At 39.0% G+C, this 18,059-nt stretch overlaps 1 protein-coding gene across 1 annotated transcript in view; it reads right to left on the bottom strand.

The window, feature by feature from the left end:
• LOC102955878 (zinc finger protein 33B-like) overlaps positions 1 to 18,059 on the bottom strand; it is a 47,009-nt gene that overhangs the window by 15,920 nt on the left and 13,030 nt on the right. Inside the window, exon 2 of the mRNA XM_042959813.1 lies at positions 13,567 to 13,742. Within this exon, the coding sequence (XP_042815747.1) occupies positions 13,567 to 13,716 (150 nt within the window). The 5' untranslated portion in view covers positions 13,717 to 13,742. The remainder of the gene's footprint in view (positions 1 to 13,566; positions 13,743 to 18,059) is intronic.

Below are 18,059 nucleotides of genomic sequence, written 5' to 3'. Positions count from 1 at the left end.
AGTAACAATGAACACACAGGGGAGTACTGTTGGGACTCTGAGAAGATAAAGAGCTATAGCGGTATTCAGGGAACGTGGTACGAGCAATTCTGGACGTAACTCCAGTAGAATAGGGGCATCCAAAATATTTGGTTACTCTTCTAAGAAACCTTTCTTTCATAGGATTGTCAACTTATAATGTGAATCTATATATTAAGTTTCCTCATTATTTTTTTTCTAAGTCACTTTTATTGTTTTCAACTGAATAAATTTGGCACGTAACATTGTGTAACTTTGATACACCTACATGTTATAATGATTGCCGGCATAGCTCTATTTACCACATTACCTAATGATAATATACGGTATTACTGTCTATATTCATTTCACCGTACATTAGATTTCTCCATTCTTTTTTTTTGTTTTTTTGGATTAAAATAAATGTAGGGAGGCATCTGAGTATTTTCTTCCCATAACTGAACAGACTCTTGCACAGTCCCTGGGTTATATATGACCCACTTAGGAGATGACCACTGTGGAAAATATTGCAAGAAACAGACATAAGCAGGCAGAGACAGAGACGTATCATTCCCAGGTTATCAAAACAAATAGCTAATAAATGCTCATGCCATATATTAAAAACTAGTTAACAGGGAAAAGATTAGACTATTACCCAGAAATTTTTTAAGTATTATTGAGAATAAACAAGGAATACCCGAATAAATGAATACACTATATTCATGGATTGGATAACTCAATATTAGGTTACAAAAACCTATTGGTTGTAACCTAACCAATATTAGGTTACAAAAACCTAATTTCTCCCCAAATTAGCCTATAAATCAGAACGATCGGTTAAATCCAGACAATCAGAATTAAAATCTTGGCAGATATTCCTGTGGAAGCTGACAAGTTCATTCTCAAACTTATGAAGAAACTCAAATGACCAAGAATAACCAAAGCCATCTTGGAGAACAAAATGAGTAAACTCACAATGACTAGGAAGAATTCCAAGATGACCTCCAAAGAGCCTCACACTGATATAATCTCTTAAGTGGGAGAGACTTGTGTTCCTGTGATATTGTGTTCCTTGTGTTATGTTATATTCAATGGCAAAACATGTTTTCCAAGTATAATTAAGATCCCTTAATCAGCTGACTCTGATCTAAATGGGAGATTGCCTTGGGTGGGCCTGACCTAATCATGTGAGTCACTTAAAGAGGGTAAAATATCAGAGACATTCTTCTACTGATCTGAAAGAAGCAGGCTACTCTGAGTTCTAGAGCTATGTAGAAATAAATTCTGCCACATATGTATGGAAGGGAACCCAGGTGACACTTTGATTGCAACCTTACTCCTAAGAGGACCTAGATAACCTATTTCCAGACTCCTTATCCACAAAAACTGTGAGATAATAAACTTGTGTTGTTCTTACCTGTAAAATTTGAGGTAATTTATTTTGAAGTACAAAACTGATGTACTAGTGGATATAAAGATTTATTCCAAAGTTAGAGTGATTTAACAGAGTGCACTATCAGTAAAAGAATAAACTGAAAGATCAATGGAACTAAATTTATAATCTAGAATCTGACCCACAAACATGGACACCTGGTTTATTAAAAAAAAAAGAAAAAAAAAGTGTTACTAGTAAAGCAGTGAGAAAAGGACATTGAAAAAAAAAATTTGATTTCAATCTCACATAATATGTGAAAATCAATTCCAGATGGACTGTAGGTTGAAATGCGATCAGTAAAACTTCCAGAATATTACACAAAAAACTATCTTCACAGTCTGTAGACAAGCAAAAAAAATTTAAGCAAGACACCAAAAACACTAACCATAAAGAAAAAGAGTGAAATTAATAGGAGGACAGTGAAGTTAAGAACTTCTATTAATCAGAAGGAAATAATTTTTTAAAAAAGCAAACCAGAGAACAGGAAATTTTAGCAACATCTTGAAATGATACAGGGATTATATCCAAAATATATAAAATGCTCCTAAAATCAGTAAGGAACAACATGAACTAATGGAAAAATGGGAAAAGGACCTAACACAGTGACTTCACGAAAGAAAACATCCATGGCCAATCAACATGAGAAAAATGCTTAACCCACACCATCAACCACTGAGTGAAAGGCTATTGGGAATAAGAACATTCACACAGTCTCCAAGTGTCCTGTGACAGATTATGAGTTTACAAAAGGAGACAAGAAAACTCTACTTTTCGAGTGGCTATATGGTGGTATTATTAATAATGGTACAGTCATACCTTACAAGTATACAATAAATGAGCCTAATAAAAATACACAATCTGACTCTAATCATGAGGAAAAACAGATCTGTCGAACCAGACGTGGGGGCCACAGACCACAGACCTGCTTCTCGACATGGCTGCCCACAGCCAGGCATCATCCCCAGACCTTCGGACTTAACTGGTATGAAGCATAGTCTGGGTCTAGGAATATTCGAAGAGTTTCAGATGATTCTAAAGCATTAAGTTCAAGAATAACTACTCAGCAAGACATGTGACCAGGACTTAAAAAATAAAAATCTATCATATGAAAGAATATAAGGGTATGATCTTTAATTGGATCCTAAACCCAGTAAAGTTTAAAGGACACTTTGGGTACACATAGAGATATCACAGACAAAGAAAGTATGTGGGGAAAATGCTTCTATCTTTTTAACTTTGAAAATATAAAAGCTGAAGTAAAATACTTAGACGTGAAGTCATAACAAAAAATGAACAAAACCTACATAAAGAAAGCTGTGAAAACACTCCTTTAAAAAGCTATTAGAAGAAACTGAAAGCTAGCCCATGTTCTCACAGAAGAAATCTTAGCATCAAAAAGATTTTGATTCATAACATTAATAGGGCAATTTAATGCAGTCTCAAAAAAAATACCATCAAGCTTCTAAGTGGGCATAAAACAAGTTGGTTATATATTTAATTGGAAGAAAAGCAAAGTAAGCCAAGAAAAACCTGAGAAAAGAGCAATGAGGAGGAATTAATCTACCGGAAAGTACCAGATATAAACATAAAGCTTCCATAATTAAAATAATGTGGTACAAGACACATAAATAAAAAAAGGGATCAATGGAAAGACTCAAATGCATCTGGAATTTAGTAAATGATAAAGACAATATCATAGAGTAGGAAAAAGAATCTTTCATTAACACTGATAAGATAACTTGGAGCACCTGGGTGGCTCAGTTGGCGAGTGACCAACTTCAGCTCAGGTCATGATCTCACGGTTTGTGAGTTCGAGCCCTGCATGGGGCTCTGTGCGGATGTTTCAGAGCTGGAGCCTGTTTTGGATTCTGTGTCTCCCTCTCTCTCTGCCCTTCCCCCGACTCACCCTCTGTCTCTGTCTCTGTCTCTGTCTCTCAAAAAATAAATAAACGTTAAAAAAAATTTTCTTAAACAGACAGTGATAAGATAACTTAATAGGATAAGAAAGATAAATGGGATCCTTTCTCATCTATACATCAAGAAAACTGCAAACGGATTGGTCAAGGTTAATGTAAAAGACTACGTAAGGTATGGAAGAAAACATGGGTGAGTTCCCCGATAACTTAAGAAAGAATAAAATTTTCCTAACCGTGACTAAAAATCCTGATGCAATAAAATAAAATAACAAATTTGACCAAAAAAATTAAAAAACAAGCAAAGAAAACCCTCTGCAGAGTTAAATAAAGTTAAAACCAAAATCAAGAGTAAACAAAAATGACAACTCAGAGGTAAGTATTCACAACTTAGGTGACAAAGAAAGGGTTAATATCCCTATATAATGAGCTCCTTAAAAGGAAAAAATCAACTGCCCCATGAAATATGGACAGGAACTGAGAAGAGAAAACTCACAGGAAGAGAAACACTAATGGCAGTAACTAAACCTTATAAAATCAAGCTCACCCTTTAAAAAGAAAAGTGAAAATAAAAATTATACCGAACAATTTCACTCCTATCGGACTGGCAGAAATCCAAAAGAATAACAACATATATACTTAATTTAATTTGCTGTTGACATAAAAGCATCCTGATATCCTGCTGCTGAGAATGTAAAATGATTAACCACTAAGAAGTGGAATATGGCAATAGTTAGCTAAATTACAGATGAATTTACCACTTAACGCAGAAATCCCACTTCTGGGAACCAACCACAGGGCACGCTAGCCAAAGAAAGAAAAGACATAGGCGCAAGGCTACATCACTATTTATATTTACGAAAGACTAGAAACCACCCAAATTAATAAAGAACTGGTTGAATGTGTTATGATAGACTCACACCATGGAGTGGTGCGGAGCCACTGGAAAAAGAACTGGGGAATATCTCCATATAGTGCTACAGAGTGAACTCCATAATATATTATTAAGTGACAAAAAGTTTAAGTGAGAAAATCAAGTATAATATGCGACCCACAAAGACCTACACATGGGTCTGCTTAATTAAAAATAACAAAATGAGAATCACTGTATTGTACAAGTAAAATTAACATAACACTGTATGTTAATTAACTGGAATTCAAATGAAAACTTGGGGCACCTGAGTGGCTCAGTTGGTTGCCTGCCTGATTCTGGATTTCGGCTCAGGTCAAGATCCCAGGTTGTGGGAGCGAACCCAACATCAGGCTCTGCACTGAATGTGGAGCCTGCTTGAGATTCCCTCTCTCTCTCCCTGTGCCCTGCTCATGTGCGCTCTAAAATAAAAAAAAAAATTTTTTTTAATTAAAAAAAAAAAACTTAAAACAAAATGGTCACCCTCAAAAGGTAAGGGAAGGAACAAGAAACAGGATGGAGGGGACAGAGATAGAAGCCAGACTGATTTCTGAATATGCTGTGTATTATATGTACAGTTCATCTTCAGAAAACTGTAAGTGTTTTTTATACTTAAACAAAAATAATTATCAAAATGAAAACAAAACCCTAAAACAAATAGCAAATGAAACAAATGAATCTAATTGTGTCTCAATTTGATGGTACACCTCAGTGAGAAAATATCTGCTGAATTTAAGGCATAGGAATGTGACTACATATCACAATGGGAATATACCCAAAGGATAAAAGGACTGCAGAAAACAAACAAAAACAAAAAACGCAAAAAAACCTAAAAACCCAACAAATAAAAACAAAAACCTTGAAAAAAAGATTCACAAATCTGCCTACATCAAAATACAACATTTCCACATGACCAACAATACCGTAAAGTTAAAAGATAGAACAAACCCTGGAGAAGATATTTACAACGAATAAAAACAAAGATTACTATACAAAACTCATAAAGGATATTTACAAATTAGTAAGAAACACAAGAACGAAATCAAGAGAAAAATATGTAAAAATATACAAAATATATAAGCCAACGTTTCACAGAAGAAAACTGAAAGACACAATCTGATAAAATAATCAGAGAAATACAAATCACAACAATGAGGCTTTCATTATCCATCAGACTGGCCATAATTTTTTAATTTTTTTAAAAATGTTTATTTATTTTTTAGAGAGAGAGAGAGAGAGAGAGCAGGGGAAGGGCAAGAGAGAGAGGAAAACACAATCCGAAGCAGGCTCCAGGCTCTGAGCTGTCAGCACAGAGCCCAAAGCGGGGCTGGAACTCACGACCTGTAAGACTATGACCTGACAGGAGCTGCAGTCAGAAGCCCAACCAACTGAGCCACGCTGGTGCCCCAAGCAATAATTTTTAAATAACAATAACAACCATCAATAAGGAGGTAAAGAACTCTGTGCTATCCTATAAGCTGGCGTGAGCGGTATGGTTACTTAGGAGACCAATCAGGCAGTACCAAGTGACAGTGCAAGTCCTTTCCTTTCAGGGTCCAACAATATTAATCATGTGTGTAGGCTCTGGTGTGCTTGAAATGCTTGCTCTTATTCGGGGAGAGAAAATGTAAAAGATGTTCACTGGAGAATTATACATAAAAATGAAAAATGAAAATGGCATGCCTTAAAGAAACGGACAACTAAAATGTATGGTGTCATAACAACATTAGAAAGAATTAAGTATTAATCAACTTGGATAGATCTTAAATGCAATATTAAATTTCAAACACAGAGCTGAGGTAACATACACATCAAATGAGATACAGCCTTCAGAATTCTAAAAATCATATACAACAAAAATATATATTCCTTCATGATACATACACACGGTTGTCTCCCTACACAAATGGAATGACAAATCAATGTACATACACAAATAGAAGCGAACAGTGAGTCAGGGATGAAAAGCCAGAAGTGGTAGGGTGATTAATGGCCCCAGAGATATTCACATCTAATCCCCGGAACCTGTGAACATTCCTGCACATGGCTAAAGGGGCTTTGCATATATGATTAAGGTAAGAATCTTGAAAAGAGATTTTCCTGGATTATCCAGATCTTGCCTGGAGCATAATGACAGGTGTCCTAACAAGCTGGCAGAGACTGGACTACAGACGGGAAGGCGACGTGGAGACAAAAAGGCAGTGATTGACGTAATGTGCTTTGAAAATGGAGGAAGGTGCCACAAGAGCCACCCCCCCCTCACCCCGCCAAAAAAGCAAGGAAACAGATTCTCCCCTCAGAGCCTCCAGAAGATACCTGTCCTGCCACTGCCTTGACCTTAGCCCCGTCAGAGTCATTTCAGACGTCAGACTTCCAGATCTGTAAGAGGACAAATCTGTGTCGGCTCCAGCCACTACCTCCGAGGTAATTTGTTACAGCTCTAGTAGGAAATTAATGTAATAGGAAACATGGTCTGCCAAGTCAAGATTCCATGAGGGAAATCTCACTGACAGGAGGAAGGGGCTTGTGTGGAGTCACAGGAGCCAGCAGTAGGGACCGCACAAGAGCACAGGCAGAGAGGTCGAGCAACTCGTGCCCTGCAAACGATCCCCGAAGCGGGTCTGGGTCAGGAAGGTAAGAGCGGGGAACTGCCCGGGGTCCATCCCTCCACAGAAACATCAGAACAATGGCAACAACTATCCGAATGAATTTTATCAGACCTCTGGAAAAGAGGCAAAGGTTGACAACCACCTACCGAAGGACGGATACAGAAGGCAGCTGAAACCTGGTAGGAGAGACCCGTGTGGCTTTGACTTAGCCTTGCTCCACCTCAGCCTCGCAGGGGGCCCTCGTGGGCCAGAGCCGCCACAGCAAAGAACGCAAACTGGGCGGCTGTCCTAACAGAAAGTTACGGTCGCAGTGCGGAGGCTAGACTCCAAGACTATGGTGTTGGCAAGGTGGTTCCTTCTGCGAGGGAAGAAGCCGGTCAAGGCTTCTTCCGTGGGCTTGCAGGCGACCGTCTCCCTGTGTCTCATCATCTTCCCTCTGTACGCAGCTCTGGGTCCAAATCTCCCTTTGATGAGGACACCAGTCATACCATATTAAGGCCCACCCTAATGATGTCACTTTAACTTGATTACCTTGGTAAAGATCCTACCTCCAAATAAGGTCACATTCTAAGGTATCGGGGGTTAGGGCTCCAACACATGAATTTTCAGGAGACACAATTCAACCCACGAACTGGCTCAGCAACAGTCCTGGAAGATGAAATCCCACATTCTTGGTGTGGATTCCTGGTGCTGGAGAGAATGGAACAGAGCTGGTTCTCAAACAATGGGGACTGCCTGTTTTGACCTGCCTAGTGGAGACATGAAAAGACTAAGGCAAAATACTCCTATAACTCTCGCACATCACAGGATACGGGGAGGGCACCTGCTGAAAACATGTGAGGCAAATGAACCAGCTGCTGCCACCAGGGGCAAAAGATAACGCGTGGGGCGAACAAGACATGCCAAAAAAGTCTGGCGAGAAACGCTGGGGAGTGGAATAGCTTGAGACTGAAAAGCTTCCACATGTTCCTGGAAATCTAGAAGACACACGTATTCAGGACAGGGTGCATGTTCAGAAAAGACCCAATGAAGCCCCAGGCTCTCACCTCTGGTGGCCATCAGCTCTGCGCCAACAGCAAGTGAGCGCGAGGGAAGAGTTGTCAACGGCCCGGTCTCGTGCCGGTGGTGGTGGTGGTGGTGGTGGTGGTGGTGGTGGTGGTATAACCCAACACACCTAGACCCCAGCAGCAAGGACTCAGAGATTTTTGGTTTTGTTGGCCCCAGGCATTTAAGAAAATCTCTAGTTCACCACTGGGGGACACCTGGGTGGCTCAGTAGGTTAAGTGTCCAACTTGGGGTCAGGTCGTGATCTCGCGGTTCATGAGTTTGAGCCCCGCATCAGGCTCTGTGCTGACAGCTCAAAGCCTGGAGCCTGCTTCGGATTCTGTGTCTCCCTCTCTCCCTCTGCCCTTCCCCCACTTGCATGTGTGTGCACTCTCTTTCTCAAAAATAAATAAAAACATTAAAAAAACCTTTTTTAATTACTAGTTCACCATTGGTAAATGGAATACACTTCTGTAATGAAATGGAGCAAATACAGTCTTTACAAAAAAGTCTTTCTTTACAGAAACTCATTACACAACAACAAAACTGCACCTTACCTAACAGTAACAAGCCTAAGGGGTGTGGGAGAAAAAAAATAGTCTCTTCAACAAATGACATTGGAACTGGATATCCACATGCAAATGAATGAAAATGGACCCCTCCCTCATATTATACACAAAAATTATCTCAAAACAGATCAAAGACCTACATGTAAGAGCTAAAAACTATAACTCTTAGAAGAAAACAGGAGTGAATCTTCATGATCTTAGATTTGACATGGATTCTTAGACAAGACATCAATGGCAAATGCAATAAAGAAAAAGAGAAACCAGATTTTACCAAATTATAACCTTTTGTGAATCAAAGGACATGCCATCAAGAGAATGAAAAGACAACTCACAGAATGAGAAGAAATATTTGAAAATCATACATCTGATAAAAGTCTAGTACCCAATGGGGCGCCTGGGTGGCTCGGTCGGTTGAGCATCCGACTTCAGCTCAGGTCATGATCTCGTGGTTTGTGAGTTCGAGCCCTGCGTCAGGCTCTGTGCTGACAGCTCAGAGTCTGGAGCCTGCTTCGGATTCCGTGTCTCCCTCTCTCTCTGCCCCTCCCTGACTAGTTCTCTGTCTCTGTCCCTCAAAAAATAAAATAAAAAAAATTTAAAAAATCTAGTACCCAAAATACTAACAAAAAATCCAATTTAAAAAATGAACCAAGGATTTGAGGGGCACCTGGATGGTTCAGTCGGCTGAGCATCTGACTTTGGCTCATGTCACAATCTCACGGTTTGTGGGTTCCAGCCCCACGTCAGACTTTGCGCTGACAGTGCAGAGCCTGATTCACATTCTGTCTCTCCCTCTCTCTGCCCCTCCCCCACTCTCACATAATCGCTCTCTCTTTCAAAAATAAACATTAAAAAATAATAATACAGAAAAAAATAAAAATAAAGGGTGCCAGGAGTAATAATAATAATAAAAATGGGCCAAGGATTTGAACAGACATGCATGCAAAGCAGATATCCAAATACCAAACAAGCACATGAAAAGGTACTCATTAGTCATTAGGGAAAAGCAAATCAAAACCACAATGATATATTACTTCATACCCACTAGGATGGCTAACATAAAAAGACAGCAAGCGTTGTCAACAACGAGGAGAAACAAACTTGCATACATTGCTGGTGGAAATGTGAAATTGTGCAGCCACTGTGAACAAGTCTGACGGTTCCTCAGTAAGGTAAGAATACAACTAACATATGGTCCAGCATTATCACTTCTGAGTAAACACCCAGAAGAACTAAAGACACATATTCAAGCAAAACTTGCACATGAAATGTTCAGAGCAGCACTATTCACAATAGTGGAAAGGCAGAAAAAGACCCAATGTCCATTAACCAATAAGTGGATAAACAAAATGTGGTCCTCCATCTGTGCAATGGAATATTATTCACCAATAAAAAGGAACGAAGTCTTGGTAAAAAGGCACACACATTCAGCTATAAAATGAAGAAGGCTTGATGATCTAATGTGTAACATGGGGACTAGAGCTGGTATCCCTGTATTGTACAATTAAAATTTGCTATGCCAGTGATACCTGGGTGGCTCAGGCAGTTAAGCCTCCGAATTCAACTCAGGTCATGATCTCACTGTTCGTGGGTTCGAGCCCTACACAGGGCTCTGTGCTGACAGCTCAGAGCCTGGAGCCTGCTTCAGATTCTGTGTCTCCCTCTCTCTCTGCCCCTCCCCTACTCAAACTCTGTCTCCTCTCTCTCTCTGTCTCAAAAATAAACATTAAAAAATATTGTTTTTAATAATAAAACATTAAAAAAAAAAGTTGCTACGCCAAGAAACGAAGAACTATGTGAGGTAACGGACGTGTTTGCTAACTAGACAGGAGGAGTCCTTTCACAATGTATACAAATATCAAAATCATCATGATGTACACTTTAAATGTCTTAGAGTTTTGTCAAATACACCTTAATAAAGTTGGATAAGAAAATGAAGTCTGTAACATCCTACAATACGAACAAACTTTTAAAGCTTCTGCTAAGTGAAGGAAGACACACACAAAAATACGTATCATGTGACTGTATTTATATAAAAGACCCAGAAGAGGCAAGTCTACAGCAACAGAATGTATTTTACTGGTTGCCAGGGACTGAGAATTCCAGAGTAACTTTTATCGAGGGAAAACAAAACCAAAAATAAATCAAGATCATCGGAAAGCTGTCTACGTGGCTTCAGTAACATGGTCTCCTAAAAAACCTCATTAACTGGGCTCTGCTCAGCTTTGTCTTTTGCTTCCACTGAAAGATAATGATAGGCATTCTGGTTGCCACCAGAAGGTTGTTTATCATCTACATAAAAGAAACAAAAGTTGTTTTATTCACCTCTCAATGCCAGAAAGTCTTTAGGCTCCAAATGGAGTCGGATTGCTCGGTGCATGATCAATGTTAACAGTCTTTTTTTTTTTTTTTTTTTTCTTGGTCATGGCTAAAAGGTCAGAAATATTTGCAACTTAAGTTTGCTAACCATCTAATTTCATTTGAACTGTGTGTGTGTGTGTGTGTGTGTGTGTGTGTGTGTGTGTCTCGTCAACTTTGCCCTATTGATCTGTTACTCCAATGCTACTGGTCTATAGACCTCAACATCACCTGCAATCCTGTTCAAAATGAAAATTTTCGGGTCCCATTCTATGGTTTAATAAACTTTCCAGTTTTGATCTGATGTGCACTAAAGTTCGAGAACCATTGTGTCATGCTGTTTCCCTCAGGTTCATTTTATCTATTTCTACTTTTCATTTAAAATACAGGAGTCGTTACCCTCATAAAATCCATTATAAAACAAAGCATAAAATGACTTCAACAACAACTCACATAGGATTTCTTCATAATTTGCTGGTCTTTCTTGGAAAAATGTTGAAATCTCTGAAAGTATAGCTGGGATAGAAAAACAGGAATGAAGTCATTAAAGATACAGATTGCTTTGCAGTTCCTGGATTTGCCTTCTTAAAAAGCCACCAACATCACCAGGATAAAATGCCTCTCTATAGGCATTTTATATCCTTTTCACCTTGGAGAAGGGGCAGGAAAGGACATAAGATAAAGCACCCACATGGCCACATGTGACTGTGATTTGGCCATGCAAAGCTTGGGTGTGCAATTTTTCACTGGGTGAATGGAACTCTTGTCTATTGATATTTTACAATATTGATATTTTAAAACAGTTTAAAATAATAACCCCTTTATTCTACTTCAAAGAAGTTTTAAAAATCAAAAAATTGGTTAAACAAATGACAATATGCTAAATGAAGGAACACTACACCTTCAGCAAAGGTTTTATAATAAAAGTTGTTACATGTATATTTCCTTGTTTACTCCCCAAATTAGAGAACTCAACCGAAGCTGTGAAAAAAAAGGACGGAGGCACTTTCAGGTAAGGGTACTTTTTAATTGTTTTTTCTAAAATAGATGTACACTCTGAAACGGCTGTCTTTTAAGAAATGTGTTTCCACAGTGATGATGTGGTCAGCACTGGCCTGGGTGTGGGGAGATTCAATATCTACTTTGGGCTCTGCCCCTAACACAAAACCAGGGAAATTCACTTACACCCTCAGCACCAATTTTTCCTCACCTTTTAGGAAGAAAAATAAACTCTTCTTGTACTGCTATCCTATAAAGAACTCATCCGCACACCTTTAAATGTCAGATTCATCATGTGAAAGACAGCTCGGAATCTGGGAAGAGTGAGTGAAAAATAAAGAGAGTGGGGGATGAGCTGGGATTGGTGAGACAAGACTGATTCAGATCTGGTTTTAAGGCCCCTTCCTGCATGTCCTTGGAGCGCCTCCAATGAAGCCTAACTGTCCTCCATTGGTGCAACCCAGATGCCTCTCTTCTGAAACCTGGTCCAGACTTCCCTTCATTAGGCAGCCCTGAAGGATTCTGAAGGTGGCAACATTCTCAAATCTCACTCATTCTGAACAGGCTGTGCAAACCTAATATCTGCTCCTCTCTGGGAACTACACTGCCTCTGCTCAAAAACTCAGTCGAATCATGGAATGGTTCTCTCCAGGTAAGATTCTGTTCCCAGAGACTCTTCCTTACTTGACAAAACGTGCTTCATTCAAAGGTAGATGAGAAAAGTACCCAAGGGGCAAATTCTTTTTAACTGAATTGTCATCCAGGCCCACAGTTCAACTGTATTTGCTGCTCCATGGAATCTCTCAGGTCAGACCTTCAATAAACTCAAATCAAGGCTTCTGAGAACAGTTACAGACCTAACTCAGAAACAATTATGCTGTCTACCAGAGGCTCTGAAGACACCTAGAAATCCCTCAAACAGAACTGCCATGGTAAGATTCAATCGTTCAAATTGTTTCTTCACATGCCAAATTACTTCTGCTAAGCGTGCAGGATGCAGTGCTGGCTTTTATAACCAAGATAGTAAATTGCAAAGACCAAGACATTTGGAGAAACAACTAAAACTGTCTTCTAGTTTATCTGCTAATGTTGTGACTTCGGGCATATAACTTTCCTCTCGGTCTCAGTTTTCCAATTTGTTACAGCAAGGAGAGCTATACCCACCTAAGTGAGCATAAAGTAACGAATAAGAAGTCTGTTAACAGTCGCTAATATTTACTGCTAGGCCTCTGAACTCCAGGAGGCAGATGTTATGAATACCTTCAGTTTTACAGACGTAAAGTCTCAGGTAGGTTATTTTTCCCAGATGACTCTTTTATACCCGGTGCTGCCCTGCATCAAAACACCCGCTCAACCCGGGCCCCCTCTCTCTGCGGCTGAGCGCACCCACCACGCATGCGCACCGGACGCTCCTCCCGCGGCCGCACAAGCCACGCCCCGGGATCCACGCGGAATGTGCATCTTCCCCGGGCTACCTGGTCCCCGCATCCCCGCATCCCACGCCGGCCCCTCCCCCTAACACAAACTCTCCGGTCCCGGAGTCCCTCCACCCGGCAGAAGCCTCCCCCACCCAGTCTCTCGGGTACAACAGCCGAGGGTCCCGCCGGGGTTCGCGGGCCTCTTCCCCACGCTAGGCACCTTTGGGAGCTCGGGGATCCTTTGGGAGCTCGCCAACCCTCTGGCCTCGCCAACCCTCCCACTTGGGCCGCACCAGCTCCCAGAGCGGCAGGCAGACCTGCAGGATCGTGGAGGTTCCGCACCGTCTCTCACCGTAAGCGGGAGAACCTAGAAGGGCCTGCGAAGTTCTGCCCATGCGCAGAAGGAGCCGTAAGGAGACCCGTTCCCATGACCACGCGCGGCGGACTCTGAAACTTCCGGACTCCATTTCCCACAAGTCCGCTCGCTAAGGACCTGGAGAATTTTGAAAACGTTGATGTTTCTTTAGCAATTCAGAGACTGTGGCAGGTGGTTGTCACTTCTGTATGCAGCCCTGTATTTTTTCAGTACCTCAGAGAAAAAGTCTTAAAGCCTATGTGCCTTTTGAACACCAAGCTACCAAAGGAGGCAAAAATGTAAATCGATGTATGTTATTAACATAAATAGGAAAGTTACCTTGAATAGAAAGCCAAACGAATTAAATACCAGAAATGCTAGCAATGAAATAAAAATAATAGTAAACAGTATATAAAATAATAGCATTTCTCTCAGCAGTGAGGAAGATAAGCACTGGACCCTTCAAGTATCAAATAAAAATAAATCCAGACTTCGGTAAGGAGAAACTTATTTCAAAAAGACTATTGCAATAGGAACAATGCTCTGACTTCAATCTGAAAGCATCTCAAAATTGAATAGAAAAAAGGGGCAACTGGCTGGCTCAGTTGGGGGAGCACGTGACTCTTGATCTCAGGGTTGTGAGTTCAAGCCAAATGTTGGGTGTAGAGATTACTGACATAAGGAAATAAACTTTAGAAAAAGGTTTTTCTTTTATAGGGAGGATGGAAAACGCTCAGCAGAAATTTTTGAGAGAAAACTGGGCAAGTGAGTTGGGGAGGTGAACAAAAAGCATGATGGGGTAGTCTGACATGAAATGTTCCCACTGTGGTCAGCCAACCTTGGGATGAGCTGTTCAGGGTGCATGTTCAGGGAGCTGTTCAGGCTCAGACCTGGGGACAAAACAAAATTCAGAGGGAATTTTGAAGGGAAGGGAGGCCTGACCAAAGTTTAGTCAAGCTAAGTCAGTGTAGACCTGACCTATAAGAAACTCTAAAAGGCCTTCTTTAGCCTGAAAAGGAAGGGCACTAGACATTAGACAGTAACTTGAAGCCATATTAAGAAATAAGGAATACCAGTAAAGATAACTACACAGGTAAATATAAAAACCAGTATCACTGTATTTTGTGTTAGTAACTCCTCTTTTTATTTCTCATGTAAGGTAAAAGACAAATACACCGACAATAGATGTCAAACAATACCAAGAAACACATAAATTACCTAAACTCAAGAATAGAAAATCTCAACAGATCCATAACAGACAGAGGTTAAATCAGTAATGAAAAACCCCTCAACAAAGAAAAGCCTAGGATCAGATGGCTTTACTCATAAATTCAACCAAATATTTAAAAGGATAATTAACATCAATCTTTCCAAACTCTTCCATAAAATAGTGGAGAGAACATTTCATTCATTATTATGCCAGCATTCTCCTTATTAAGAAGAGACAACAAACAACAACAAAAAAGAAATCACAAAGAAAAACTACAGATGAAAATTATTAGTATAGTTATAAAAATCCTTAATAAAATACTAGCAAATAGCCCTAGTATATGAATTAGGTTAATTTTTAAGATACGAGATCAATACTGAAAAATCACTCGTGTTTCTGTACAGCAGCAATGGAAAAGGAAATTAAGAAATTCCATTTCCAATAGCATACAAAAGAATAAAACACTAGTAACAATCCTAAGAAAGAGATAAAGAAATTGTAGGTTGAAATCTGCAAAACATTGTTGCAAGAATTGAAGTAGACTGAAATAAACGGAAAGACATTCCATGTTCATGCTATGGAAGACTTAATGTTCTTAAGACGGCAATATTACTCAAAGCCATATACAGGTTCAATGCAATCGCTATCAAAATTCCAAAAGCCATTTTACAGAAATGAAAAAACCAATTCTCAAATTCATAAAGAAATAAGCATCTTGAATAGCAAAGCAATGTTGAAAAAGAACAAAGTTGGATGACTCACACTTTGTGATTTATAAACTTACTACACAACTACATAAAAGAGAACAGTGTGGTGCTGCTTTAAGGATAGGTATATAGAAAAATAAATAGAATTGGGGGCCTAGAAATAACCACACACATCCATGGTCAATTGATTTTTGACAGTATGTATTAGCAAATAAAGACATAGATCAATGTCTTTATCTGTCTTTAGAACAGATTCAGAAACCCACACAAATACAGTCAACTGGTTTTTGACAAAAGAGCAAAAGTAATTTAATGAAGAAAAGATAATTTTTCAACAAATAATGCTAGGACAATAGGACAAACATGCAAAACAAATGAATCTAGACATAGAATTTACACTTTTCACAAAAATTAACTCAAAGTGGATCATAGACCTAAATGCAAAATCGCAAACTAAGAAACTTCTAGAAGATAACAGGTGAACATCTAAGAGACCTCAGGTTTGGTGATATATTTTTATATACACTACAAAACAATCCATGAAACAAAATGGATAAACGGGACTTACTGACATTATAAACATCTACTCTGTGGAAGACAGAGTAGTGCTAAGAGAATGAAAAAACAGACAACAGATTATAAGAAAATATTTGCTAAACACACATTTGATACAAAATTTGCAAAAAAAATTCATATCTAAACCATACAAAATATTCCTAAAACACAATAAAAAATGAGCAATCCACTTATTGTATATTAAAGTATATTATAAGAAATAACAAAAATGTAAGGATTTAAAATACCACATAATAATTCTTATGACATGTAAGATTGGCAACATTTTTGAAAGTTATATGAAAAGTTAAATTAAACAAATTGACATTATTTATTTTTGAAGGAGACAGACAGAGCATGAGCGGGGGAGGGGCAGAGAGAGAGGGAGACACAGAATCTGAAGGAGGCTCCAGGCTCTGAGCTGTCAGCACAGAGCCTGATGCAGGGCTCAAACCCACAAACAGTGAGATCATGACCTGAGCTGAAGTCGGATGCTTTACTAACTGAGCCACCCAGGCACCCTCAGCTCTTTTTTCATATGTCCTCCTTTTGTAATCTAATGATATTAATAGAAGTTTAAGTTCTTTCATCATTCATTTAGTATTTTAGTTGCCCTCATCTTCAACCCATGAGCTCACCCTTTTTTTTTTTTTTGAGTCATCAGATTTCCTATACTATCACCCTCTGCTATTTTTCTAATGAAAAAATTCAGGACTAATACTTTTTATGTGGTGTTCCAAGAGAAGAAAAAAAGGAAGACATTTTTTCATATGCTATAACCTGTATGAAACTTGAAGACATTGTGCTAAGTGAAATAAGCCAGTCATAAAAAAACAAAGACTGTATGATTCCAATTATAGAAGGTCTGTAAAACAGTCAAGTTCATAGAAATAGAAGGTAGAATGGTGGTTGAGGGGCTAGGGAAAATGGGGAGGTGTTGTTTAATGGGTTTAGAATTTAAGTTTTGCAAGATGGAAAAGTTCATTCCCCAACAATGTGAATATACTTAAGACTACTGAACCATACACTTAAAAATGGTTAAGACTGAGGGACACCTGGATGGCTCAGTCAGTTGAGTGTCCGACTTCAGCTCAGGTTGACCTCATGGTTTGTGTGTTCAGGCCCCACATTAGGCTCACTACTGTCAATGCAGAGCGTGCTTTGGATCTTTTGTCCTCTCTCTCTGCCCCTCCCCTGCTCATGCTTGCTCTCTTTCAAAAATAAATAAAACATTTTTTAAAAAATGGTTAAGATTGTAAATTTATGTTACATGATTTTTTACCATGATTTTAAAAGTTATACAAAAATAAGCTTTTATATGTAGCAGTCCCCCACTTATCTGCATTTCCTTTTCTGTGGTTTCAGTTACCCATGATGTATTATCAAAAGGTCAATGGTAACGTAATGCTATGTCACAATGTTTATGTCATTCACCTCATTTCATCTCATCATGTGGGCATTTTATCATCTCGCATCATCACAAGAGGAAGGCTAAGTACAGTACAATAAGATATTTTGAGAGAGACCACATTCACATAACCTTTATTATAGTATATTGCTATAATTTTTGTTTCATTATTAGTTATTTTTGTTAATTTCTTACTGTGTCTACTGTATAAATTAAACTTTATCATATGCATGTATGCATATAGAGGAAAAAATTAGTATGACTAAGGTTTGGTACTGTATGTGGTTTCAGGTATCCACTGAGGGTCTTGGGACATATCTCCATGGCGGAGGGTGGACTACTGTACCAGGAAAACAAAATATGTTTGTAGTAAGCCCTAGGACAATCAATAAGGAAATAACTCAAAAGTTATTATGAAAAAAAATCACTAAGGAAATTGAAATGCCACATTAGAGAATATTCACTTAATGCAGAAAATAGTAAAGAAGGAGTAGGTTAAAAATTAGATATTTAGAGGAACCTGGGTGGCTCAGTTGGTTAAGCGTCTGACTTCAGCTCAGGTCATGATCTCACAG

The sequence above is a fragment of the Panthera tigris genome, chromosome D2 (genome assembly GCF_018350195.1).
Source record: "Panthera tigris isolate Pti1 chromosome D2, P.tigris_Pti1_mat1.1, whole genome shotgun sequence".
In the NCBI taxonomy this organism is placed as follows: domain Eukaryota; kingdom Metazoa; phylum Chordata; class Mammalia; order Carnivora; family Felidae; genus Panthera; species Panthera tigris.
Note: the sequence above shows the minus strand (reverse complement) of the source record. Positions and strands in the feature narration are given on the sequence as shown.